We start from the raw sequence: 26,789 nt of genomic DNA on the forward strand, positions 1-26,789 counted from the left end.
AACTTGTCACTCGAACGAAACCCCCCATGGTTAATATGTAATCTGGATTGTTTTAGGTCCTTCAGGAAAAAGAACAGCGATTTCATCACCATTATTTTCCATACTTTCCTCCCGGATATCTTTTACAAGCTTAAAGAAAGATGAATATAACGCAATCTCTCAGTGATTTACACGAGAAGAAGTTAAAGGTCTCTTTAATTTTCCTCTGAGGTGGCCAGCTCACCAGGAAGAAAAAGGAGATCGTTCGGTCCAATTACGTTAGTCTGTGGAGATTATCAAGGTAATAACTGAGAATATTGTGCCGTTTAGTCCATCAATGACAGCATTAATCATTTCAAATCTGTATTTCTCAGTCCAAGCGACATAAAAAATAGTTCCTTGGTAATTTTGTAAGCACTTTCCATAGCTTTTTATTGTCAAGGGAAATAAATCTAAAGGCTCAAAGCCAATATAACGTTCGAGCACGTGAAAGGCTCCCTGAAAAAAGCTAAATTTTTGGAAATTGATTGTGATGAAATCCTTGTTCCGTTTGATGTACTGCAGAGATACTGAATAGTTCAAAATCTACACTTTGTGATTATTTTCGCGCGAGTCTTACAATTTCTATTGTGGCGACTGGGTTTTACATGTAGTACTTCCGCTGACAAGTTGCGATTTCTGCTCTCAGATTCTCAGTATTTACGAGCGTTCAATTAAGGTTTTCTTCTTTTTTTTGGTTGGTTTTACTTAGAATGCGCGGAAATCTGCTGATATATCGAAAAATGTCCATTTCTCGTCTTCTTTGGGGCGACCGATGGAAACTTCATGGAGAAATACAGCGTCACGCCATCGTGACAACGTACATGTTTATGACAAGTGACCGGTGTGAGGATAGTTTCGTGTAGATCAGCCGACTTCAACATGTTTTAAATGACATACAAGTATAACAGTGTATCCTCAGAGGACTTCGGATTGCTCAAATTCCTATGAAAGAAGGTGCAGCACTCGGAATCTGGATGATATGCACACGATTTGAGGTATTGAGGTACAGAGACTTGTTCTTAATGATTTTACGCTATTATGGACCACAACGGTTTTGACCGACAGAACCCTGCGTCCATCAAAATCAACTGGACAAACCCAGCTTGATCGGCATGATGTTTTGCGTGACGTGATCGTACAAATTTTTCCCTTGTTATATGATCTATTTCGCGGAACCAAAATTAGTTAATGTAACTCGTTAGAATCGAAGGTTATTAAAGTGGATGGAAGAATTTTACATTTTACTGAGAATTTTGTCTTTTAAAATGTTTACTTGATTCATAGGGGGCAAAGATCATCGTGGCTGCGGGTATTTCAGCCCTGATTTCTCTCCTGGAATGTCCGTTATAGCTTTCCTTATGGAAATTGACACAAAGGGCAAACAGCATAAAGGAGGTTATGCTTTGTGATCGTATTGATTCTTTTCGTTCTGTCTCGCACAGCTTTCCGAAGAAAATGGCACAGGAATCCGTCAAGTTGATTCTTTGAACGTGAAAACTACGGTGGAAATTACGTGGTATGGCCTTGGCAATTTAAATGCTTTTTTTGGTTATCAACTGTTTAAATGTTAGCCTTGGGAATATGATCCTTGTGGCAATATTGACGGATTTCTGGAATGGGTGCGTTCTACATTTCGCAATTAAATTCCTGTGACACCCGAAAAATCGAACATGACCGAAAGCATTCGTTTAGAAACTTTTCTCGAGCCTGCGATCCATTTGACCAGCTTCATACCTCGACTCGTGGTGCTGACCAAAAGGATTGTATCACATGAGTAAAGATTGTCACATGTTCAACTTAATCGGTGCATGCTGCTAGAGGGAAAGTTGAAGTGATTTCTTACATCCGTTGTATGTCTGAGCTGTGCTATGTGAGAGCATTCAATATACCTACCGACCTCGGACGAGAATCTGCCTCACCTACTATTAAGGTTTTATGGTTTTATCCTACAAGAATAAGATTTTACAAGATTCCCAGGCTCTAGATCGTCCAAAAAAAAACAAACAAACATAAAAATTCTCCGTACTCGTGAACAACAATTTCTCTTCTCTTCTCTCCCTCAACCTCTAAGAGTGACTAGGATCCAATTTTTCCTTATAAATCACCCATGAATCAAACATTCAGGTAATGAAAATAAAGGAAATGTTCATAAACTAGAGAAGCTCTGGATTATGAGACAAATTCTACTCATCAGCAACTTAGAGAATGTATGGGGAGCAGTATGGAGAATATGCATACTGATGTTGGAGTGGAAAGGGTTCAATTCAATTCTTTTTTTATCTTGGACAGGCTCACCACTCGCCCAGATTTCATGCGAGATCCCCGGCGCGGTGTTGATTCACTTTGGTCTGGATGCTATGGAAAGATATGTTGATAAATTGCAAATAAATCAATTAACAACTTTATTTAAGTGTCTAAGTCTTCTAGACAGCCACAAGTAGGTTAATAATCAGGGACACGATAACAAAATGATTAAAACAAACTAAAACTAAGGGTGTATCTAATCATTGTAAAAATAATTGTTAGAATTGTAAAAATACTGTGAATATCGTGTAATGATCTATATATTATATATGGTGTTTACTAAATGTATTCCGTGACCTACCTACCCATCCACCCACCAAATGTTAGAAAATACTATGAGTGCATCAAGACTATATCTGATAAATAAAAGTTAAGTCTATATTGTGAATTCTATGCATTGTGTAAAATAAAATTCTGTATATTATGTACCTATGAAATTGTGTTTGTGTACTATAAATGTTTTAAAACTATATGCAATAGGTGAATGTTAGGTCTATTGTGTGGATTCTATATTAGTCTGTAGTATATCTATATTATATATATATTATCTAATTGCGGTATATAAGTAGTAGTCTTGTTATGATTACATGTGTTTTGATAAATACGACTAGATCAGGATTTACACAGATGACATTTGATCAAATGAAATGATTTACTACGCAATGGATTTTTCTACGCCGAGTCAAAAAGATCCATTTTTAAGCTGGATCAAACGCACTTCGCTAATCCACGATTATTGCAAGCTTAAGACGCCTAATCGGGGGACGGGTGGGTGAGTGTGGTTGACTTTGCTAGGACCGTTACGAACGAAATGCTTGATGGGTAATAAACGTGAGAAATGGCGGAGATACTCTTTGTTTTGCTTCTCGTTGACGTAATGAGAATTTCCTATGCAGCGGGAGTTTTCTTCGAGAAATTAATCAAGACGAATACTCTTTAGTGATGTCAGTAAGTCTGCATCCGTGCTTCCCTGCCGATAGAAATTATAATGATTATGCAACCAAATCGTCACAAGTATTCTGCCAACTTGGAGACTGCGAAAATGTCTAGAAAATTCTCAAACGTGGTGTATCGCTAAATAGAGTCGGATCTTTTGGTTAGACGGCTTTGCGAGAAGCTGCAAAGGAAAGCTACTCGGCTGTAGTATCACCCTTTGCCTACAAGGTGACCTCAATTTCATGACAGTTAAAACGGTTTCCTCTTAAAAGCTCTTGAAATATCCGTTCCTTGTGAAGCATAGATCAGTTGAATCGCATAGCCGCACACAATAGGTTTGGTGGACAGAATAACATTCTATCGACAGTATCTTCCGGCTTTCATTGAAATTTTCCTTGAAAATTAGAGTACAGATCCATCAGTGAGAATCTGCGAAGCAGAATCGTGGTAAATGTAGATAGAACAGAAACGAGAATGTAATGAGAGAAATTCCATTGAAATTATTTGTACCGTGTCGAAGAGGACAGCATTGTTACTCAACTCAAAAGGATCACGTTTCACAGAAAGAAAATGTCATTAAGAAAACGAATTGGAGAAACTGATTTCATCAGTTTGTTCTATAGCTTCGGCTGCAAGACTGAGTGAGTATTAAATTCAGAAACATTTTGGTGACATATGAACCAGTGATAAAAGATGGCTAAGAATGACTAAGCATGCGGACAAGAATGCCTCCCATTGCAATGAATTCGGAATTCTTTTTTCCGTAATTTAAATGTCGACTTCATTTCGTTAACTGTTGATTTTGTTTTTTGTAAGTGGTGCTCGTTAATTTTCTTCATAAGTTACTGGGAATGATCAAACTGATGAGCTCTGGGGAAAAATATCCAATTATTTTAGCTGGATGTATAGCAATTACAATGAGCTCCTTTACTAATGATTTTCATAAACATGTAAAGTTAGCGACCTTGGGAGAACTACGGCCGAATATTGGTTATTCTTTTCTAGTTTGTATCAGGAATGCTTTTCTGTATTGAGTACATTGAGACACAAACTTCTCCAAAGTATGCATTGCTTAGAGCAAGAATTTGTTGTTCCTATATTTGCTTAGTAAGTGATTCTTCTTCGGCTAAAATTGATAAAAAAAGTAATTTCCGTTTTTTCGAAATTATTTGAACTTGTATCTGTCAGTCTTGTTTTTAGATATTAGGCAGCACCGATAGTGCGGTTTATTCGTTTTCAAACGAAGCAACTAATAGCCGTACACAAACGTAACTTACAAACTTCATTTATACGCAGTCGTAATTGAAAACTCAGTCGATAAAACCAAATTAACTTGTAATAAAAATGTCAGTCAAGAATCACAGAAGTAAAATGAGGAAAAATTATCATTTAATCCCTCTTCCTTCCGGCCGCTAAGTCATTTCCTTTCCGTTGATTACGTCTCTTTGATTAACAAAGAGAAAAACTACTGAAAACACAGCCTTTTAATTTAAATTTTAAAAAAATTTTTTTTTATGGAATGCTGAGAAAAAGTCAGGCGAATGGAAAGGCTTCGTTTTAAGTAAGCTTCCAGTCGGTAGAAGTGTGTAGAAAACGCTCCAGGATTGAAAATTAAACTCGCTTTCAATTACTCTTGTAACGGAGGACAATCATTAAGGCTCACATTTTGAGAAGTTTTATTGCAGCTTAAGGAGAAGCGAAGGAAAAACGACATTGTAAGCAAAACTTTCTGAAAAGTTACAAAATTTAATAAAAGATCAAGATAACCGTGGTTAGCGTATTGAGTTTTGATCAACTTGGCCCGGTTGTCTTTTGTATTCTTCTAAATTATTTTGAAATTGTTGCAGAGCTACCACGTCCATCGTGTTCGTGGTCGCTTACGGTTCACCTCATTTGACCTACGAGACGAACCTAGAATAGACGATTGTCGAACCCAATAAGTGCCTCTATTGACGGTTATGATGACAAAAAACCATAATGTAACCGCTAAACCTCCCTTCTATTGAGTAAGAGTCTTATGATTAACAAATAAAAAAAACCACTGAAAACACGTTAATCGAAGTTGAACAAAGTGTCAGGGAAACAGATACGCCTCGTGTATCGTTTGAAATCAAAATCTTCTCGATACAGGTAAGTTTGTGCGTCGTTCCTCGTTGTCAACTCAGTGAAAACGATTTCCAGATTTATTTGAAGGCTCAGAATTGCGAGTGAAAGATAAGAAGTACCGTACTTCTTATCTGACCTATTGCGAGGCCAAGCTTTAAGCACATTTTGGAAAAGGTCATGCTTCAATTCATTTCAAATTGGCTTTCGAGACATATATATTTTATGCATTGCTATCAGTGAGATTTTGCTATTACGTAGTAATCTAACAGTTTTATTCACGTTAAAATCGTTCCAGGATTAAAAATTAAACTAGGTTTTGATTGTTCTTGCAAGAAGGCAATGACTGGGGCTCACTTTTTTAAGGAGTCAGTTGTTTAGCTTGAGGACGGAAGGGAAGGAAAAACAACATTGTAAGCAGAACTTTCTACGCGCTGGGATCTTTTAACTCTCCTAAGATATGCTGTAAAGATAATCAGTGGATCTGCTCTGCATTTGGCAAATATCCACAACTAAGGGTTGTTTTGTTTCTTCTGATTATTTTTTAGGGCCAATTCTGCCGATTGTCAAACCTACTCTCTCCCCTTTTATTTACAATAAATATCTACCATGTTTTTCCGCATCCGTTTTTTTTTAGTCCTGAGCCGATGTTAAAGCTGATGAGCACTCTGAAGGGAAACGAAAGCCTCGTATATTCGGCTACAGTTCTTTGGAGGTTGAATCTTTCTGAAATAAGTAAAAGAGACCAATCACAAGTACCCTCTGGATAATATGTATGTATGTATGTATGTAGCGGCTTGCCTGAAATTAAGATGTTTGGATCGATCAAGTTAAGTCGCGTTCGGTGCTGGCTTAATAATGCCAAAACTGCAGAAGAAATTCAAAACCATTTTATTCGTTTTTGTTGCATCTCGAATAAAACCTACAGCTCTCAGATTGGATCCTCCTACAGTCTCCTTTGTTGCAAATAATAAAATTGATATGTTTGTTGAATGTGTGAAATGTTGATATTCCTACAACAAAACCCTTCAACTACTTGATCAACGTTACTTGGGATGCGGCTACTATAAAACATAGGACAGACAGTATGAAATCAAGCGTTCAATCAAATCTCTCTGTTTCCTTTCACTTCTTGCTTTGGAGAAAGAAACACATAAAGGCCCACGCGAAAGTATGGTCTGTATCAACCATTAAAGTTTTGAAGGAAATTTGGTGTGGGTGTCGAAAGAAAGATAGAGATAAATCTTTGTAACCTTACCTTCAAAGGTTTACTCTCTAACGGTCTGTCTCTCTCTTATGTAATCACATTATGAAGGAAAGAGAAACTCAAAATTGTGCTATCGGGGTGAAGCTTATACAATTCTTTTCCTATCTACTCTTGATATATTTTCTATATAAGCCTACTTTACCTTTGTAGAGGGTAAATGCAGTAAGCTTGTTTTAGAATTAAATGTGCTTTATCCTCTGAAGTTCAAATGATTGTTTTGGTTCGCTGTAATTGTGCATTTATCTCTAATGTTCGTTACTCCAATTTGAGTCCTGAATTTTCTCAAGGACAATCCAAGGCTATTTTAGACGTGATTCCTGTGCTCTTCCTGCGAAGTGTTGTGCGCTAAAGTAATTTCCTTTTTAGCTTGCTCATTTGTTCAAAACCCACGATGACGTGGTTTCTACTATCGACCAAACTGAAAAAACAGGAACAACCCTTAGCATTCATTTCAACAATTTTCTATGACTGCCAAATTACGACAACTTCACGTGACTCAAAAAAATGTCCATGGACAAGCAACGCCAGAAATTAAAATTGCTTGTAATATGTGTCCGTGAGGTAAAATTGGTATTGTTTATCAATGTTTGAAACTTGAATAAAAGAATAAATTTAACAAATTATACCCTAAGTGGCGACATGGACAGAATAATTCCACAAAGGACTTTATAGTTGACCTATTTTTTAAGTGATCCGCTACGTGCTAACATCCTTGACTTAGCTTCCCGCTTTTATCATAATGGTTATTATACAGAGAAGGAAGTGGTTCGCTTTTGATTAAACGCGTCATTACCCTTCTAATTAATTGCACTAACAATGCGTTCTGGAATCATGCCACTAGTTGAAAAACTGTATTGCAATGTGAGGTTGCGCGCTTGATTGGCGAGTGGAGGAAATTAGACAAACAGGAACAACATTTTGTATACATCGCAACATTGTTTCAAAAACTCTCGTGAAGGAACAACTACTCCACGAGACTGGAAAGACCGTGGCTTCCATGTTACACAAGCGAAGCCGGAAAATCTCTTTCAGCTTTCTCTTGCAGTAATCTATTTATTTTGCCTTCGCTATCAGCTTGAATCGAAAATCGCGATAGTTATGTCATGACTGACATCTGTCAAAAGTACTAAGAAGATAGTGACTCCACCTAGCTAGGCTATTGACATTTTCCCTATTTCCCAGAAGCGACAAGATAATGACTCGATTGTCTACAGCGGTGTGTTCAACTTTCGCTCAAGAAAATTCCTTTTATCTAGAACGTTACTGCCCCAACGTTAGCGGCCACTCTTTGCTCTGTGAGATACTACGTATGCAGAAGCAGTCAGATGTCTTAAGGTTTTATTTCGCGGCCCACTTTGCGGCAATCTTTTTAATGTTCCGTCTACCTATGCCTAAACACTTATGCGTAGTTTATAAGGCTCAGTTGAATTGTCATAAACACGCACGTCATTATCGCCACTAAATTTCCCCGCAGCTAAACACTTTTCTTCAGTGAACAAAGGGTAAAATGGCAACCTTTGACTCAAGTTCGAAGTTGTTCTTTATCGGATATTAACAAGAAGCCACACGAACAGTAACGCATCATTTGAAAAAAAAAATTCCGAAAATATGTTCCCCCCTTCCCACAAGGTTTCTGTCGATTCAGTCATGTTGTCCAACTCTGAAAAACAGAACGCAACCAAAATTTTGAATTTTTTCCCACAAGTGACAAGATAGCGACTCATTTGTCTAAAGGGATGTGTTGAACAGTTGCGCAAGAAAATTCCTGTTTATCCAGGAGCTCATTATCCCAAGGTTAGAGACCACTCAATGTTTATGATACGCTACGTTTGCAAAAGTAAATAAACCTCTTAAGTTTTCGTTAAGTGGCCTAGTGGGAGAAAATGTTTTCGATGTATGGTTAATTTATGCCTAAACATGTATGCGTAGTTTATTCAGCTTCGCTGAGTTACAGTATCTTAGCTAATTACCAAAGCGACTTTTGGAAAGCTAGGGCCGAATATTGGTTTTCTATCATGGTTTTCATCGCGAATGCTTTTCCGTATTGGCATCCACTCAATGTTTGTGATACACTATGTTTGTAAAAGTAATGAAAATAAACCTCTTAAGTTTTTGTTGAGCGGCCCATTGTGAGAAAGTGGTTTTGATGTACGGTTAATTTATGCCAAAACACGTAGGCGTAGTTTATACAGCTCCACTAAATAACAGTATCTTGGCCAGAGAAAGATGTTTTTCGTCTCGTCACGAGCGTGGGACAAAGAAAAAAAATTCCATCACACTGAGCCACAGAGACTCTACGGTGAGCGAGGTCTATTATGGAGTTCATATGACACGCGTCCTGCATATTGCCTAGGATCAGCAATGTCGATAGTGGCTCAGTGGCAGAGCATCGGAAATCCGAAGGTCTGAGGTTCGATTCCTCAAGGGGACTCCGAATTTTTTTTGTGTCCCACGCTCGTGATAAGAAGAAAAGCGTCTCTTTCTATTCCCTTATCGCGCTCAAAATTTACCATCTCTCTTAATCTATTTACATGTATCTTAGCTAATTACCAAAGTGATTTTCGGAAAGCTACGGCCGAATATTGGTTTAATAGTTTGTATCGCGAATGCTTTTTTTGTATTAGCATCCAGTTCACGGCTGTGAATGAAACACACACAAAAAAGAATGACAGAATTTTCTAGTAATTAGTTTGGTACATTTTTCAAATTACGTTATTGATGGAAAATATTATCGCTTGCTTTGTGTCGGGCATGTGGCTAGAATATTCCTGGAAAAAGACATGTTTTAGTCGATTTTTTACATTAATCAGAAAATTAGCCGAACTATGTGGGAGTAAACATGCTTCAGCAATATGTTCTCATATTAATTGTTGCAAAATAATTCTATCATCCATTAAAGTTTTGAAGGAAATTTGGTGCGGACGTGTCAGATGTCGAACGGAAGATAGAAATAAATTCTTAGCAATTCCAGTTTACCTTTAAGTTACGTTATTGATAGGTATTTGTCCCTTTTTTAACAAGCGCTCAATCAAATCTCATTGTTTCCTTTCTTCTCTCACTTAAGAAAAAGAGAGCCATACCAGCCCTTGCGAAATTATAATGTCTGTTAGCCGTTTTGAAAGAAATTTGGTAATGAAAGATAGAGAGAGAGAGAAATTTATAGTGACTTTATCTTCATAGGTTTACTATCCGTCTGTCTTTCTATGTAATCACATTGTCAAGGAAGGATGAATTCAAACTTGTACTATCAAGTTGGGGAAGCTTAAATAATTCTTTTCCTGTTTACTCGCGATTTTTTTCCATTTAAGCCTACTTTACCTTTGTAGAGTGTAAGTACAGTAAGCTTGTTTAGAATTAAAATGTGCTTTTTTCTCTGAGGTTCAATTGATTGTTTTGGTTCGCTGTGATCGTGCATTTTATTTCGGATGTTCGTTACTCCAATTTGAGTCATGAGTATCCTTGAGGACACCGAGAAATCAATCACTAAGAAATGAACCTAATTCTTTTTGCTCCACTGTCTCGCAACCATTTGTTATCGAGACTTATTTTTATGATGTTTAAAGTCAAAATATCAATCGATGGTTATCATGTAAAGTATCTCCTCGTGTGATAAATAAATATCATGTATACTCGGAGGTTTTACTCATACTCATGTCTGTTACAGCACGTATTAGCTAAAAATAACAACTTGAATCGTGGACTGAAGACCTTTGCAATTGTAACTGATATATCTGCGAAAGTCTCGTCAATCTCAGAAGTGCAGTTATACGATTTCCACCATTATGAGCGTATTACGCACGCGCCGGCCCACTATTTATAGCGTTTCTTTTACTTTACTAATGGTTGAAAGTGCTTCATCTATTTGACTTTCTTAAGGAACTTCAGTAGATCAGTAACCAGCAAACCGACACGGTCGTGTCATGTTCTTGGGGGGGTATTTCACGTTTTTAACTTAATCTTATTAAAACAACAAAATTTGCATTAACATGCACCTCATTCTTGTCGCAAAATTTCCCTGCAGCTGAATGCCTGTGTTCAGCGAACAAAGAATAAAACCGCAATATCTGACTCAAGTTCAATTTAGTTGTTTATCGAATGTTAACAAGAGGTCAAACGAACAGCAAAGCTTCGTTTCAAAGAAACCATCTTTAGATACAAGTTTCTGTCTTTTCTTTGCTTTATTGCTTCAAAACTCATCCAACGTGACCTCCATATGGTTTTCAAGATTCAGGATTAATAAGCAGCAACACGAGGCACCATGTTTGAATCCAACTTCTTAGCATACCTTCTATACCTCCATTCAATTAAATTTGTCTCAGCGAACCTTTTTTGCTCTTCTATGGAAAGTTGTTCTCACCTCGTACATAAGCATAACCTCTGTGACTGTCCAGATTTACAAAAATCTCTGAAAATATATACTTTTTTTTAAAAAAAATGCTGCTGGAGCGAAACTCTTTTTTTTTTTTCTTGATTTCTTGCTTTGAGGCGCACCCTTATGACTGGATGTGAATAAGAAGCACTGAAGCATGACCTTGAATACTTCCACAGTACTGTCATTTTCAATTATCAACTGAATCCAATCCAAGACTATTTTAGGCATGACTCCTGTGGTCTCCATGCTAGGCATTGTGCTTCGAAGCAGTTTCCTCTTTAGTTTGCCCACAACCCACGATGACGTGGTGTTTGCTGTAGTCAAAATTAATTGAACAAACAGGAACAACCCATAACATTTTATTTTAACCGCGAAATAACGGCAACCTGACGGCAGTCTTACATGTAATTTGTGTCCAATGGGTAAAATTGGCATTGTTTTTCAATGTTTAAAACAATTATGTAAGTCAGAGTGAATTTAATAAAACTACGTGGCATATCTTACGGCCGACATTTTGTTAATACTCTGTCTACGTGCCGACATGGACAAAGCAATTCCACCAAGGACTTTACAGTTGATTTGTCTTTTAGAAGTCTTCGTGCCAACATCCTAGGCGTCTAACACTTTTATGACAATTATTATTATATAGCAAAGGAAGTGGTAGGCTTTTTATCAAACGCGTCATTACTCTTTCGAACTGTTCAAACAATAAGTTCAGGAATCATGGCACTTGTTGAATATCGGCATCCCAATGTCAAGTTGCACGCATGATTGAAGTAAAAACATCATAAAATGACTCCGTGAACAACAGAACATCACTCATCAGTCGAAGCCTCGACAGAAGCGAAGTTGCTTTCCCCTGCAAAAATCAAGTTGAGAAAAAAAGGTAAGTTTCTGATCTACAAGTGCTCGTGCAAGTATACCTTTCGTTTTTTGAAAATGCAAAAGCTGATCAGAGAGATGAAACTAAAATAATGAATACATAGATTTACCAGCAACAGGAATCTCTGTCGCATCTATCCTGCTGACAGTATTTTCTTTAAACTGTCTCTGACATTATGTTTTTCAGAATTGCGGAACATCCATGGCAGGCAGCACATCAGCAGTATCATTGTATGCAGATGAAAACTTTCAGCCCCCACCGCCTACGGTAAATACATATGTGAAATAATATCCTTTCGATGTAGGCCATGTAAAAGAATTCTAAGCTTTACCCGGAAATATTTGATTGAAACAACTTGTGTTGTTATGCAAAATGATGGCGAACCTTATGTAGCTGATTTTACAGTTTTTTTTTAATTGAATCAGCTCCTGAGAAAGATCAAAAGTCGTGTTTTAATCAATCAATCAATAGACTTAATTTTAAAAGGGAAGCCTTCGACAGTAGTACAGTGAAACTGATGACCCTGTGGCCCTCTGTAAGATAAAAGTTAAATGTTAAAAATGAACGATGATCTACACTAGAAATGTTACACTCTGCAAAATGAAGTAAAAAAATAACTTTAGGTTCTATATCTCTATATATATGCATACAGCACTATTTAGTGCTATTTTAAAAAGTAAATAAGTAAATTGCTTTAATTCATAAAGAAGCTAAGATGACGTGTTAAAGATGTTAATTTCTTTCTTCCTCTCTAACAGAGTGTTTATCAATCGCTTTTTGAAAATTTTTGGGTCCTTAGCGATTTTTAGCTCATTATTTAGGCTATTCCAGTCTTTAATTGATATAAACGAGAATGATCGCTCTGCTTCAGAAGAATTGGTGTATATGGGGCAGCATAGATTTAATTTGCCATAGCGTGTATTTTTGGAGTGGACATCAAAATTCAGTTGAAGCATAGATTTCAGTTAATCAGGTGTTTTTCCAACAGTCACATGCAAAGACCTTTCTTGTTCAATCATTCACAAATTGTGTGTCGGATTCCCACCCCCCCCCCCCCCCCCCCCCCCCCCAAAAAAAAAACAGCTTATCAGGAAGGTTTAAGTCCAAACTTATGTATTCAATTTGTTTTCTTAACATAGGAAGTGAAAGAGGACACACCGGACTTGACAGCAATTGGCCTCCCTAATGGAGCAAGGTCTCTTAAAGTTGGAAATGCTGCAGGAGATTGGCATGTTTTCACAGATGTTAACTTCACCGGGATTGAGGGATACGTGAAACAGGGTTTGAACTACCGTAACCCCCAAGAAATGGGTCTTCCCCGTGATAAACCTGTCATGAGCTTGAAACGGACTGGCTCGTGACGAGGATACACATTCAAGGTTCCGTGGATGAATTTTCCTGTCAAACGATTTGTGAAAGCAACCTAACTAAGTTAAAGGAGTTAGCGTAAACTAAATCAAAGGTTGCATGATTTTGTGGTTGTAATTTCAAACAGTTTTCCACGGATTAAAACATGTTATTCTCCCAATTGAGGAGTTAAAAACTGTTGTGCTTTGTTCTTTAAAGTTTGCTCTCCGGTCTGCTGATCTGCGGCGCTTGTCAAGAAAACAGCTCCCAAACTCTCTTTTATTACCACCCCTCCCTCTCTACATTTGCTCCATTTTTTCCCAGTTTTTTTCTTTACGCTTTGATTCGTGAGCACCAGTTCCCCCCAGCTTACGTTAAGTAGTTCCCACCAGACATGGGAATTAGTTGCCACTTATTCCTTCTCACTGTTAAGGATCAAGAAAGAATTATTTTATTTTACGAACGAATTTCTTCCTATAAAAGTGAACAGAACCTCACGAAGCAATATATGATTTAAAACTTCTCATTTTTGAACAATCCATAAAAAAATTAATTCGCTCGGTTTCCAAAAAACTCGGAAATCGTTTTACAATTTTGATAGGTTTGCGTGTCGGCGTCAAACAGAGTGGCACTTGTAAAAGTTGTAGGTGTTTTATTATTTTTGGGTCGAACTCTCTTCATTTTTATTCGAAGTTTTACAGAGTTCAAGGAATAATGCGAGCATGCGCAATTTAAATCAACCAGACATGGAAATAAGTTGCCACTTATTCTCTCTCACTGTTAAGGATCAAGAAATAATTATTTTATTTTACGAACGAATTTCCTCCTATAAAAGTGAACAGAGCCTCACGAAGTAATGTATGATTTAAAACTTCTCATTTTCGAATAAGCCATGAAAAAAATAATTGCTTTATCGGTGTCGTCGCCGAAAAAGTCGCGTATCTGCATTCAATTTCTTCTTGAATCCCTGCAAAAGCTTATTACCTAGTTCATAAGCTTCTGATCGCAGTCATAGCTTCTCTGATATAAGTGAGTAGATGGTGTTAAAAAGAACAAACACGACGAATATTAAAATCTTTGCTGATTCGATTGCGTTAATCAACCTTTAAGATATTCAACGTCTGCCATGTCAGATATCGACGATTTAGAAGCAGCCATTTTATTGATGTGCCCCGCATTCCGGCGATTTCCTTCGCTCACTGCTTCGAATTGCCAGAAAGGTCAGCTGATTGGGTGATTTCAGCACACGTAAAATTGGCGTATTAAGTCACGCAATACCATCCATTTCATCCGTGCTAAGATTAGCACGAATGAAGATTAGGATGAAGATTATCTGCGTGAACCCCAAACAGAACTCTTTTTATTTAGAGAGGTTGTCGTTGAGCCGATGGCAGCGTCGTCATACATTTCCGTCTCAAGCGCAAACACAGGAAAACTTGAGTGACCAATTGACCATATCGCTTTTGTTTTGTATCTGATTGGTTGAGAATTGAGGTGGTGCAAATCCGTCCAAAACATGGCCTCCTGCTTGAAAATACCAAGCACTGACTTGTATGCGTGATGATCCCTTTAAAAGTTAGGAGAACATCGCTTCTCGGTTCCATACCCCCCCCCCCCCCCAAAAAAAAAGAACAGGTAGGTGACACGCGGAAGTGAATCTACATAGTTGACGAAAAAACTCATAAACACGATGGATATCCAGATATTGAAAGTTGCCTGAGCAATTTTGATTGCCTTCTTATAAGCCAGAATAATGATGTCTTGGTGTTCAAAGTAAAAATTTGTTCGATGCATCAGACTATTTTAATAAACACACTGTCTGAGAACATCATAAAAATACAGTACAGAAAAAACATTTCACATAATTCACAAACTATCTTAATGTCTTTACTATTTATAAAGGCATTTGTAAAAGCGAAAGAATGGTTTGGCTCGCTGAAATAATACTAAATTTCATACTTCACCGACTTTACTGTCTTATATTTTTTATGATATTTTATGATATAAAAGCCACCCTAGAAAAATTCATCTATTGTTTACCTTCAAGGTAAGGTAAAGCATATCTTTTTACGTAGTGACTGGTTTTGAATTTGTATCGTTTTTTCTGTGTTTCAAAATTTTAATCGTTCTTCTAAAATGTCCTTTTCTAAGAATTTGCATTTACATGAATTTATCTGAAGACTTCATTGACTTCAATCGGGTATATCCATCTCGGCGATAATCTCAACTCGGATTCGTTTCCAGTCGTTCCCCCTTGAAAATTTTATTATTTCCCCAAACTAAAATTTTTGCCAATCAGGCGAAAATGAATATCATTTCAACTAATACTTATATCACGCACCTCGACTAAAGAAGAAAACCTTATACTCCCAGTCACAAACTCGTTCACTGATCAGTATGCGTGATGGTCGCTTTGCAAGTTGGGAGAACATCGTTTCTCGGTTCCAGACCTCCCCACCTTGAAAAAAGAAAGCTGACTCACGAAAGTGAATCTTCACAACATTCGACCAAACTCATGCATCAAGCAGAAATTTCCTGGATTCCGGAATCCGGATTACCTTACATGGGGCTACATACACTGGCGGAAATCTGTCTTTTCATATTTATTTTTGTCGTGGCCTTATGTCTGTATCTCTTGAGACACGTTTACAGATTTTGGAAATCACTTTGGCGAATATTGCGGCCTGACGAAGATCCCAAAGTCGGACTTGTGGCAAAAGATCCCCAAGCCTGTAAAGAAGTTTTATCACACGTTAACTATGGAGGTCGGAAAGGGTATAAATCGCAGTACATATCGACGACAGCGTCTTACGCTGCTGCTCAGCGTTATAAGGCAAAAGGACAGGAGGGAGGTTTGACCGGATTACGAATCGCCGAAATTGACCTTGACGCTTTGCCGAAGCATTGCGAATTGAAGATATGGGACTTGACAACCGAGGAAAACCGTGACAAATATTTAGGAAACTCTGACAGAATTAAGAATTATGCGAGGGCTTCTTGTGAGGTGCTTCTTACATGCAATATGCCAATCCCGTGTCACGTCGTTGATCCCCCTGAAGAGAAAAATGTCCTTGAAAGACTCTTTAGAGCTGCGAACTTTATACCATTTTAAAAAGTGCCCAGCCAAAAGATTGATCACCTATCAAGGTTTTTAAAGTGAGTGGAACCAGACTTCATGCGCTGTTACGAAGAACGTGTTATAGTCGCATTTATAGAAACAGATTTCCCGAGGTAGGGAAATACAACTTGTTAAAATGTGATTTGTAGTCATTTAGTTGCTAGGGTATGTTCTTACAAAATCTGGATTCATCGCTAATAGAGATATGTGTTAAAATTATAAAAAGATATTGAGAAGCAGCATTTTGGTGTTCTGTGTGTTCTTAGGTTCTCTCTTCTGGGTCTATTTTGTTTTAATTTCGACGGATTTCTCTTTTCTATAACTTTACGGATTGCTTTAACGTAGTGGGCACTATAATGAATCCTAGTATGAGCTTAATTGAACTAATGTACCTAACCACGAGGAGGAAACGTCTGGGTCGCCCCATGTAAGGTAATCCAGGACAGTATTAGATTCTGGATTCCACGCTGTGGATTCCGGATTCCAGGAGCTGGATTCCGGATTCTACCGTTGCAGATTCCGGATTCCAAAACACAAAAGATTCCAGATTTTAGTTTCTGGTTTGCCCCTAATTTTCGCATTGCGTTTTCTAGGAATGACTTCAATAGCGGATTTCACTATTGAAGGACATGTTTGTGAATGCATGTTTGTCTATTCATATTTCCTAACTACATTTGATAATTATGAGAAATGTATAACAGCAAATTAAGGGATAAATTTTTGTTGCAGGAATACCTGTTGAGACTGTCCGTCTCTTAAGTCCATTCATTCCACATCTTTTTAGCAACTCTGAAGAGGCGAGGCCGCATTTCTTTCATACAGGTTCCTCGAGGTTCTTCAAGTGATTTAATAGTAACAAAGAACTAATAGTTCAAATCTTTGCGTATCATTTTTAATTTGTAAATAACTGTTAGACTAAAAAGTTTTTCTAGTGCAGCATAACATTGTTCCGACTGGGAAAAGATGGCCAATTTTTTAAATATAAAATTGACTTAGAACTGCAAGAAAACAGCTCGAAAATATTTCCCTATCATCTCAAATTACTTTTTAAACTTTCCTTTTGAACAAAAACCGTGGTATTGAGGCAAAAATTTAAACTGGAATATAATTTTAATGACACCCCGAGTAAATCGCGGATAGAAAAGCTTGTTTTCCTAGATGTAATTTGCGCACTGAGTGCGTTTGTTGCGTTTCATCATTTAACGAGGCATAAAACATTGTTGTTCCATGAGATGCAAACAATTGGCCGAGTATTCTCAAGTTTAGCAAGCGTTTTTTCGAGTCTTCCAACTTCTTTTAAACTTCCGAATTCTACTACATTGAAACAGTTATTATTGACCATAGTTCGTCATTAAAACCCCTGTCGTTCCTGTTTGCTCGTTGCAACCCCGAAAAAAAATTCAAAAGTGTTTCATAATACACAAAAAATCCTCAAACCTCGATGGTCTTGAACTCGTGTATTTTTCCTTTTAGTCTTTCTTTCTTCGGTTTCTTGAGCTCCTGAAGATGCATTTTTAATAATTTTCGGTAAGTTTCGCTGGAGGTTAGTTCAAAATGGAACAAAGAATCAATTGAATCATTACTGTTACACTTACCTTTCTCTCTCCGCCTTTTGCTTTTTCTTGTGCTTCCCCATAGATTATGATTGAAGTATCGAGATTTAGGGAAAGAGCAAATCGAATAAACAAATGATATATCAATTGAAAAAGACACGGCAAATTTTCTGTAATACTGCGGCTTGTGTCCCTCCACGTGCTCTGAGTGACTGGTGTAGTTTTGATAGTTCCTGGCTTTCGTCTGGCTTCTAATTACAACTATGCTTCCACGGTCATCTGCAGGAGAATATTACTTTTTGATGCTCTCATTATGATTTAAGGAAAATGGATATTTATTTTTGATTTTGGTCAATCGCGAATCAGAAGTGCCAGAAAGTTCGAAAGAGTCGGAAATGAAAAGAGTATTAAGTATTATTATTGAGGTCGATACCTCGACCCTGGATGCCAGATAAAAGTAGCGCAGTTTCCGGTGCCAAAACTTGCCGTGCGCCCATTTGCTTAAAAAAAAAGGCGTGGCAAGCAGGCAAAAGCAAAGCATCCAAGTTGTCAATAGTCAGATTATTTTCACAGAAATTTACAAATTCCTAGATTTATGGGAAAACTAAAGCGTATCTTTTACAAAATCACCTTTCAACTGTTGTTATGACAACCAGTAAGTTAATATTCACAGGACGTCATAGCGGCCATATCATTATTTAGAGGTGTTCCAAAACAATCAAATAGCGGCTATATTCATGTTCCAAGCAAATCCTGTGGGATTTGAACGCTTCAGTGATAGAAACACTTTCTAAATTTGAGCACCGATTGACCACGTGAATGAACTGCACTGTACAGTGGTTGCATGGATGCGGGTGAAAGCCGTTAATACGATTTGAAATGGATTTTCAGCAAGTGGATTCTGGATTCCCTTTTTAGCGGGATCCTGGATTCCAAAAGCTGGATTCTGGATTCCAGAGCCCAGTATTCCGGATTCCACGAGCAAAAATTTCCTGGATTCCGGAATCCGGATAACCTTACATGGGGCGATCTGTGTAGATCGATGTTTGTAACGCAGACAAACAAGTCTAATATAACAATTGTCTTCACTAAGCAGCCTTCAATAGCGTAGAAAAATGTAGCCTATACGTACCTTTTTAACTGTTCCTGGGTGTAATTGTGAATATTTAAGAGGTTGCATGAGGCTTACTCAAGTCCTCTTCGACTACAGGGGTGGCACGGTTCGAGGTGACATTACTTCAAACGCTACTCAGTAGATTTTAACTGATTTAATGGCAGATCAAAGTGCGTTAGCCTTAGTACCAGTACAAACAATAGTAGTAGCTGTAGATTAAGTTGTAGGTTCAAACTGAAATATGATAATTAAAAACAGGGTAAAATTTCCGCACAGCCCCATACTATTGTAAAACAAATCTGTTTTCCCAATGGCAATGTATTGTTTTAGTCATTGTTTTCTCTATTCAAGAACTGAATGCATAATGAAGTATGGGGCTGTGCGGAAATTTTACCAAAAACAGAATCTAACCTAAGCTAAGGCGAAAAAAAACGATAGACCATCAAGAGACAATCAATTTTATAGAAAAATAATAACACTAGCAAACTCCTAGCGTGAAATGAATAGACACGATAATTCTTGTGTCGTGTAAGTTATTATCAAGCGAAAGTAAAAACAAAAGTATAGTACAATTTGTGTAAAATGAAACCGAGAAAAAGAAATGATATCACTACGGGGACTGAGGAAGAGGGAGGATTTCAATTATTTGCTTAACTAGTACCACTCTTTTTTCAAAATCAATGTCACTTTCATGTACATTGATTTCAAAAGTTTTGCTCTGTAAGCTCTGTGATGTTTGCAAGAAAGACAGTCCTACAATAAATGTCTTGTAAGTAGACACAGAAGCTGTTACCAACACATGCTCCATCGAAAATGTCCCCCCCAAGCAAATGACCATATGGCATAGTCAACTAGTGACATCTTAGCCCTTCACACCCTAACATCAGTATTCATGTTCTCCATACTGTTCTTTGTACATTTACTGAAGTGCTGACAAGGAGAATATGTCCAACAATTAAGAGTTTCTGTGGTTAGTGATCATTTCCTTTATTCTCACAACCTTAATGTGTGATTCAGTGGTGATATTGTAAGAAGAAATTAAATGCTAGTCACTTGTGGATTTAAGGTTTAAATTTTCATGTGACTACAGCATAAGCTGGCAATAGCTTCCCTCTTTGTTTATCATGGGGTCTAAATGACTTGAACTTCTGCATCTGAGGTATCACAAAATCTTGCACTCACGGGTCTTGGATGTGTGTCTAGTATGACTAATTGGGTAGCAGTGCAAAGTTTGGATGCATTACAATATTCTGATCATCTACTCCAATAATTTGCAAAACAATAATAAAACACTTCATTTGTACTGTTTGACATTTATTTTTCAGTTCTAGAATATTTTTAGATTGAACCATACTGATTAAAAATTTTTGTTATCTTACAATTGGCACTCATCAATCAGAAGCCACATGAAGCATTCTTAAACATTCTTCACCAATATAGTGCACCACCTGGTCAATTTTGCTTCCTATAAAAAATATCCAATTGCTGCTCTGACTCTTATTCTGTGACATATTGCTTATGTTTTCTTACTATCTTCACATACATACAGTCACTAAGAACAGCTCAAAAATGTCTCCCATGGCCTCAACAGTTGGTGGTTTTAAGCAGGCAAATCCCATCAAAAACCCCATCCATTACCATGAATAGTATGACATAAATATCTTGATAAATGGATGGTTCTTGTTTGAAAATACAAGGTGAGTTGCTTTTCATTTGAAAATGTACTGTCGCAGTTTCCTTTGCTTCCTTTGTTTTCCTGTGTCCACTTTCTTTCCTTTGCTTCAACTCTTTGTTTAAAATATGACTGCTTCAAAGCAAGAGTGCTAAAACTTACCTCCCCACATTGCCTAAGTTGTCATAATTAAAAGATTACTAATATTACTAATATTTTCACAACTACACAACCTTTTATATGATATATATATATATATATATATATATATATATATATATGCTACTAAAATAATACTTAAACCTATTATTAACCCTTTGACTGCCAGAACTGATTAACATGTAACTTCTCCCTATAATATCCATACATTATTCAACGCACAGGTAATGAGAATACCCAAACTCATCAGGTACAAGATATTACCTTGATTGAAAACCATATTTTCCTGACCAATTCAAACGGAAATGTGTAGCAGCTGGAGGGGAGAATTAACAATCAGATCTCGGGAGTTAAAGGGTTAAACAAAAAAATCAGAGGGCTGTTTGGAAGAAAACTCAAACAGATACTAAGATCAGCAAAACGAGATGCTGGAAAGGATGGGAAGGGAAGAAAAATAGCTTTTAAGAATGCAAGTGCAGTTCATGTACGTGTGCTAGCAAGCTGACCAACTGAATGTCAGTTACCTGTCACAACTGTAGATTTGTGGCATTGATCAGCAGTTACGAGAAAACTTCAAATATTTGTAGAATAACTGCCAATGTTTGCTTTTATTTTTTTTTTTATGTTTGCTCCTATACTGTGGCTTCACAATAAGGCACCCCAACCTCATGTGCCCTTACATCATCTCTACCTTTGAGGTCTCTGCAGAATAAAATTAAGGTACATCATGCAACCAAGGCAATGTGGGGAGGTAAGTTTATGCACTCTTGCTTTGAAGCAGTCATATTGTAAACCAAGAGTTGAAACAGAGGTTAATGATATTCAAGTACACAAATCTTAACCTTGACTCTTAAGGAATTTGAAAGTTTCTCTTTTGTGATTCTTGGAAGTACTTTAAACATCGATGTAAGAACTCAAAAAGATAATCAGGACCAAATTGAAAATCATACATTGCAGTGTATGTTGTTATGCAAACACAAATATAACAAAGGCAATAAATACAATTTGAAAGAATTAGAAAGGGAAGTAATGGAGAAACATGAAAATTACATTACTTTCTGAAAAGGAATTATACATAAATAAATCAATTCTTCTTTTCTCCAGCTTGATCCTTCTCTTAGTCTTTTGTATTCTTCTCGTCTGCATCCTTTCTAATATGGTTAGCAAACATGATGTGAGTGAAATGTCTCTTATTTCATAACAAATAAATGATCCTAGACCAATATATAAATAACCATATAATCCATAGCTCTCTTCTGGGTAAATATCAATCCTATACACCCCAGAATCTATATACACATTCTGCATACAATTCTCCGTACATTTCCTATGGCACTGAATGGGAGAATTTGTCTGATGATCTATAGATTCTTTGGTTGGTTATCAGTTCTTTTCTCTCTATCACCTTAAATCTTGATTCAGAAGTGACACTTAAAGGAGAAAAGTTAAATATCAGTAATAATTACCTCATACTTTTTTTTTCACTTTTTTGTTTTTCTTCTTTTATTTACTCTTCGTTATTAACATTTTATTGCCAACACCTTGAATCTAAATATTTTTTAATGATTATACTTTTTTAGTTATTCTGAGTAACCTTTTCGTATCCCTGTCCTACCATCATATTAATTAGTAAATATTTTCTTCTGTTGCTCCAAGAGGTCGATTTGGAATAAAAGACATGGGTCCAGTAAAAAAATTAGGTGTTGTAGTTGAGGAAGTGTATGAAATTGAACATGGTTTAGCTGTTTTGCCCAAGATGATGATATACTTTGATGGTTACCTTGTTTTCAAGCTTAAATGCAGAAGGGAATCAGAACCTGGATATATTTTTGCATAGTAAATATAAAAATTAAAATACGACCAAGAAAGGAATTGTATGTTAAAATTCACATGTTATGTTAATATCACTCAGGTGAATAGTGCAATTTTGGTATATGAACAGAAATGATTTTTCTTTTTTTGGTTTCTATATGGTACATACGAAAACAATTATTCACCTAAGTATCAGTGAAAGTGGCGGATATTTACCTCCTCTTCGGTGAGTAGTTGTTAAATAAAATGTATTATATATACAAGCATTATGTTATATTCCCACTCTTTGGATTTCTCATGCTTGTCAAGGCCGTCCCTCGGTGATGAAAAACTGCTGAGAGAACCACTAGTGTTATTGAATCAAATCAATACATGCGTTTAAGTTGAACCGAAGCGGATGGTGTGACTGGTGAAAGCCAAGAGGAAGATCTACTGAAGTGTCAATATCAGACATAGTTTGATGCTACTCTGGTTTACAGATTTAATGTATGTAACCGAAGAAGTTACAATTCATAGACCCAACGTTTCGATACTCCCGTGTCTAGTGCCTACATCAGGGGTGATCTAAACGTTGCAACAAGAGGTCCTTTTATATGATCACTAATTAGCGGTCTTTTTTCTGACGAGGTGTAAATAGGCGTCAGGAAGCAAACCGCCATCGTCACGATTTAAAGGAGCGTGGGCGAAGTTAATATGCCAAGCCTCCAAACAAAGGCGCTGGTGGTAACGCCGATTAGTGGTGATAATTTTAGAATTATCCCATCCAATTGTATGGTTAGTTAGGCATGTATGCTCCGATAAAGCTGAATTTTCCTTTTTGTAAAGGAAAACCGCTTTTTGGTGCTCTTTTAACCGTGTACCAAACCGACGTTTGGTCTGTATGTATTCGTTGTCACAGTCATTGCAAGGAATAGAATAAATGACGTCGGTTCGTTGTTCTTTCGTGACAGGATCCTTCGGTTTGGCGAAAATATGCCCCAAAGTCTGAAAAGGATATGTCGATGATGTTATTTCTGCGGTATCCGGAAATGAAGCGGAGCGACTCTTATCGCATTTGAATTCAGTAGAGACGTCGCGGACAAGCGAGTGGGTTTTGGTTAGGGTCGGGTTGGTTTACGACCCGACCCAAGCCTTCCTCGTTTTTCACTCTTGGCGAGTCGCGCGTGACGCGCCGTTTAATATTTCGTTCCATTTTATAAACTGAACTTCTGAAACAGGCTACTGGTTGAATCAAGAACCAAATAAAAGAAGGTTCTAGCCTGCAGAACAGAGGTGATTTTTTATTTAACTGCGTTTTCCAGGCGTGTAGGGGCAAAAGCGCGTCACGCGCGACTCGCTAAGTCGCGCTCGCCTCGTGCGCTCGTTCTGTAGGGCCTGGTTGGTCAAAACACGAGCTACCTACTAAATCCACAGTATACAAGTAAAAGGCTATTTACACTTCTACAAGTGATACATCCATCTCGGTGATAATCTCAACTCGGGTTCGTTTCCAGTCGTTTCCCTTGAATTTTTTATTATTTTCCCAAACCAAACTTGTGAGTCGCGCGAAAGTAAATATAGTTTCAACCGATATTTACATCATCCACTACTGCTAAAGAAAGCTTTCTGACTAGTATGCGTGATGGTCACTTTGCAAGTTGGGAGGACATCGTTTCTCGGTTCCAGACCCCTCTCCAAAAAAAAAAAAAAACAGGTAGGTGACACGCGGAAGTGAAGCTGCATAATTAACGAACAAACTCACAGTAAACAAGATGGATCTCCAGAATTTGAAAGTTGCCTGTGCGATTTTGATTTCTCTTCTTATAAGCCAGAATGTTATTGCCTCGGGGTTCAAAGTGATTCAAGACAGTGGCTGTAAAAAAGTTTTGCTACAGGCACCAAACCATATCGTAACTAAAAAGGGCAAACTTCGCAGTTCAAAAGTCGGAGTAGGATACGAGGTCTGTGCAGAAATAGGCGATTACACCCATTACTGTCCAGGAGGTGGAATATGTTGCTCGCCCGGAAATAAAAAATCCAAATGCTGTCCGGCAGACCATCCTTTATGCCTACCTGAAGGATGTTGTCCAGAAGGATATCCAAAGGTATGCGGTCGGTATTGCTGCGAGGAGGACAGTTTTTGCTGCAACGGTGAAAATTGCTGCTCTAGTGAAGAAGCTTGTTGTGGGAAAGACAAATGCTGTACGCAAAAGGCTCCTTGTTGTAAATACGGTGAGTCTAAAGAATGCTGCGACGAGAACCTTCAGGCGTGTTGTGATGGCTATGGATGTGTTGATCCGTGCAAGTCTCAGTTCGACGCTCTCGGATGTCAGTTGGCTGGTCGTTCACTTTCCTCCGATAGCGTCGATGATGAATGCAAATTTGGGAGCAAACTTTGGCGAATATTGCGACCTGACGAAGATCCCAAAGTCGGACTTATTGCTAAAAATCCCCAAGCCTCTAGAAAAGTTATATCACACGTTAACTGTGGAGGTCAGAAAGGGTACAAATCGCAGTTTATATCAACAACAGGGTTGTACAAAGTTGCACAGCGTTATAAGGCAAAAGGAGAGAAAAAAGGCTTGACCGGATTACGAATCGCCGAGATTAACTATAAAGCCTTGCCAAAGCGTTGCAAATCGAAGACAGTGGACTTAACAACCGCGGAAAACCGAGACAAATACTTAGGAAAAGCTGTTTGTAAGAATTTTGCTAAGGCCTCCTGTGAGGTGCTTCTTCAATGCGATGAGCCAATTCCATGCCGTGTCGTTGATCCCCCTAAAGAGAAAATAATATCTTCGAAAGACTCTGGAGAACTGTGAGAACAGTTTTAAAAGTGCCCAGCTAATAGGGAGATCAGTTATCAATGTTCTTTTAAGTGAGCGGAGGTAGGGAAATACAGTTTGTTAAAATGTTATTTTTGGTCATTTAATTCCTAAGGTGTGTTCTTACAAAATTTCGATCCATTGCCGATAGAAAAGTTTTTTATAAGAGGATATACATTTTACGTTAGATTTATTTGATTTAGACGGATTTTTCCTTGTTTTAACGTCACGGATTTCTTCTAAGTAGTGTGCACTATAATAAGATCCTAATTTAGGCCCCGAGGCCACTGTTTGTAATGAACTTTAGGAAGGAAACTTCTCCTTGGTGTTCGTAACATAGACAAGCAATTCTTAAATAAAAATTGTCTTCATGAAGCAGCCTTTCTTGAACAGCGTAGAACAATATAGATTGTGGGTATCATTTAACTGTTCATGGGAACGCGACGAAATTAGTACCGTACATCGTCGACGGCGGTTTGGTTTGGCTCAGCTGCTATGCAAAATATTCATTTCCGATAGTTTTAAGGGATTGTGGTTCTGTTATTTTGGCTCTGTATAATGTTTAGAATTTATTACAGTTTTCTTACTAGTAACAAACCTTAGCTTAGATGGAAATCAGCGACATTGTTGTAAGATGAAACAGAAAAAGAAATTGGTGTCACTAAAGGGACCGGGGGAAAGAAGGATTTCAATTATTTGCCAAACTGGTACCACTCTTTTCTCAAAATCAATGTCACTTTCATGTACATTAATTTCAAAAGTTTTGCTCTGTAAGTTCTGTGATGTTTGCAATAAAGACAATTCTACAATAGACGCCTAGTAAGTGGACACAGAAGCTGTTGTAGTCACCAACATATTCCAACAAATAATGTTCCCCTAAGCAAATGAACACATGGTATAGTCATCTAGTGATGCCTTAACCCTCTACACCTAACATCAGCATTTATATTCTCCATACTGTTCTCTGTACATTTATTGACATGCTGAAAAGGAGAATTTGTCTTACAATCAAGAGCTTCTTTAGTTGGTGATCATATCCTTTATTCTCATGACCTTAATGTGTGATTCAGTGGTGATATTGTAAGGAAAAATTAGAGGCTAGTCATTTTCAGGGATTTAAGGCAATAATTTCCCTCTCTGTTTAGCATGCAGTCTAATTGGCTTGAACTTCTGCATCTGAGGCATCACAGAGTCTTTGCACACATGGGTTTTAGATGTGTGTCCAGCATAACAGTATGACTACTTGGGTAGCAGTGCAAAGTTTGGATACATACAATATTCAGATCAATGTCAGTATCTGGGTAACTGCCCACCTACCCCTCCC

At 37.5% G+C, this 26,789-nt stretch overlaps 1 protein-coding gene and 1 long non-coding RNA gene across 2 annotated transcripts; both read left to right on the forward strand.

Annotated features, from left to right (window-relative positions):
• Nucleotides 1-11,828: 11,828 nt before the first annotated feature.
• LOC136281269 (uncharacterized) lies at nucleotides 11,829-13,429 on the forward strand. The gene is made up of 3 exons (XR_010717637.1): nucleotides 11,829-11,889; nucleotides 12,073-12,153; nucleotides 13,026-13,429. It is a non-coding gene; the product is annotated as an uncharacterized lncRNA (long non-coding RNA).
• Nucleotides 13,430-24,216: 10,787 nt separating this feature from the next.
• LOC131783030 (uncharacterized) lies at nucleotides 24,217-26,276 on the forward strand. Its single transcript, XM_059099779.2, has one exon. It carries the CDS (start codon nucleotides 24,413-24,415, stop codon nucleotides 25,460-25,462), a length of 1,050 nt encoding a protein of 349 aa, XP_058955762.2. The 5' UTR covers nucleotides 24,217-24,412; the 3' UTR covers nucleotides 25,463-26,276.
• The last annotated feature ends 513 nt before the right edge of the window (nucleotides 26,277-26,789 follow it).

This window comes from Pocillopora verrucosa, chromosome 5 (assembly GCF_036669915.1).
Source record: "Pocillopora verrucosa isolate sample1 chromosome 5, ASM3666991v2, whole genome shotgun sequence".
Classification (NCBI taxonomy): Eukaryota; Metazoa; Cnidaria; class Anthozoa; order Scleractinia; family Pocilloporidae; genus Pocillopora; species Pocillopora verrucosa.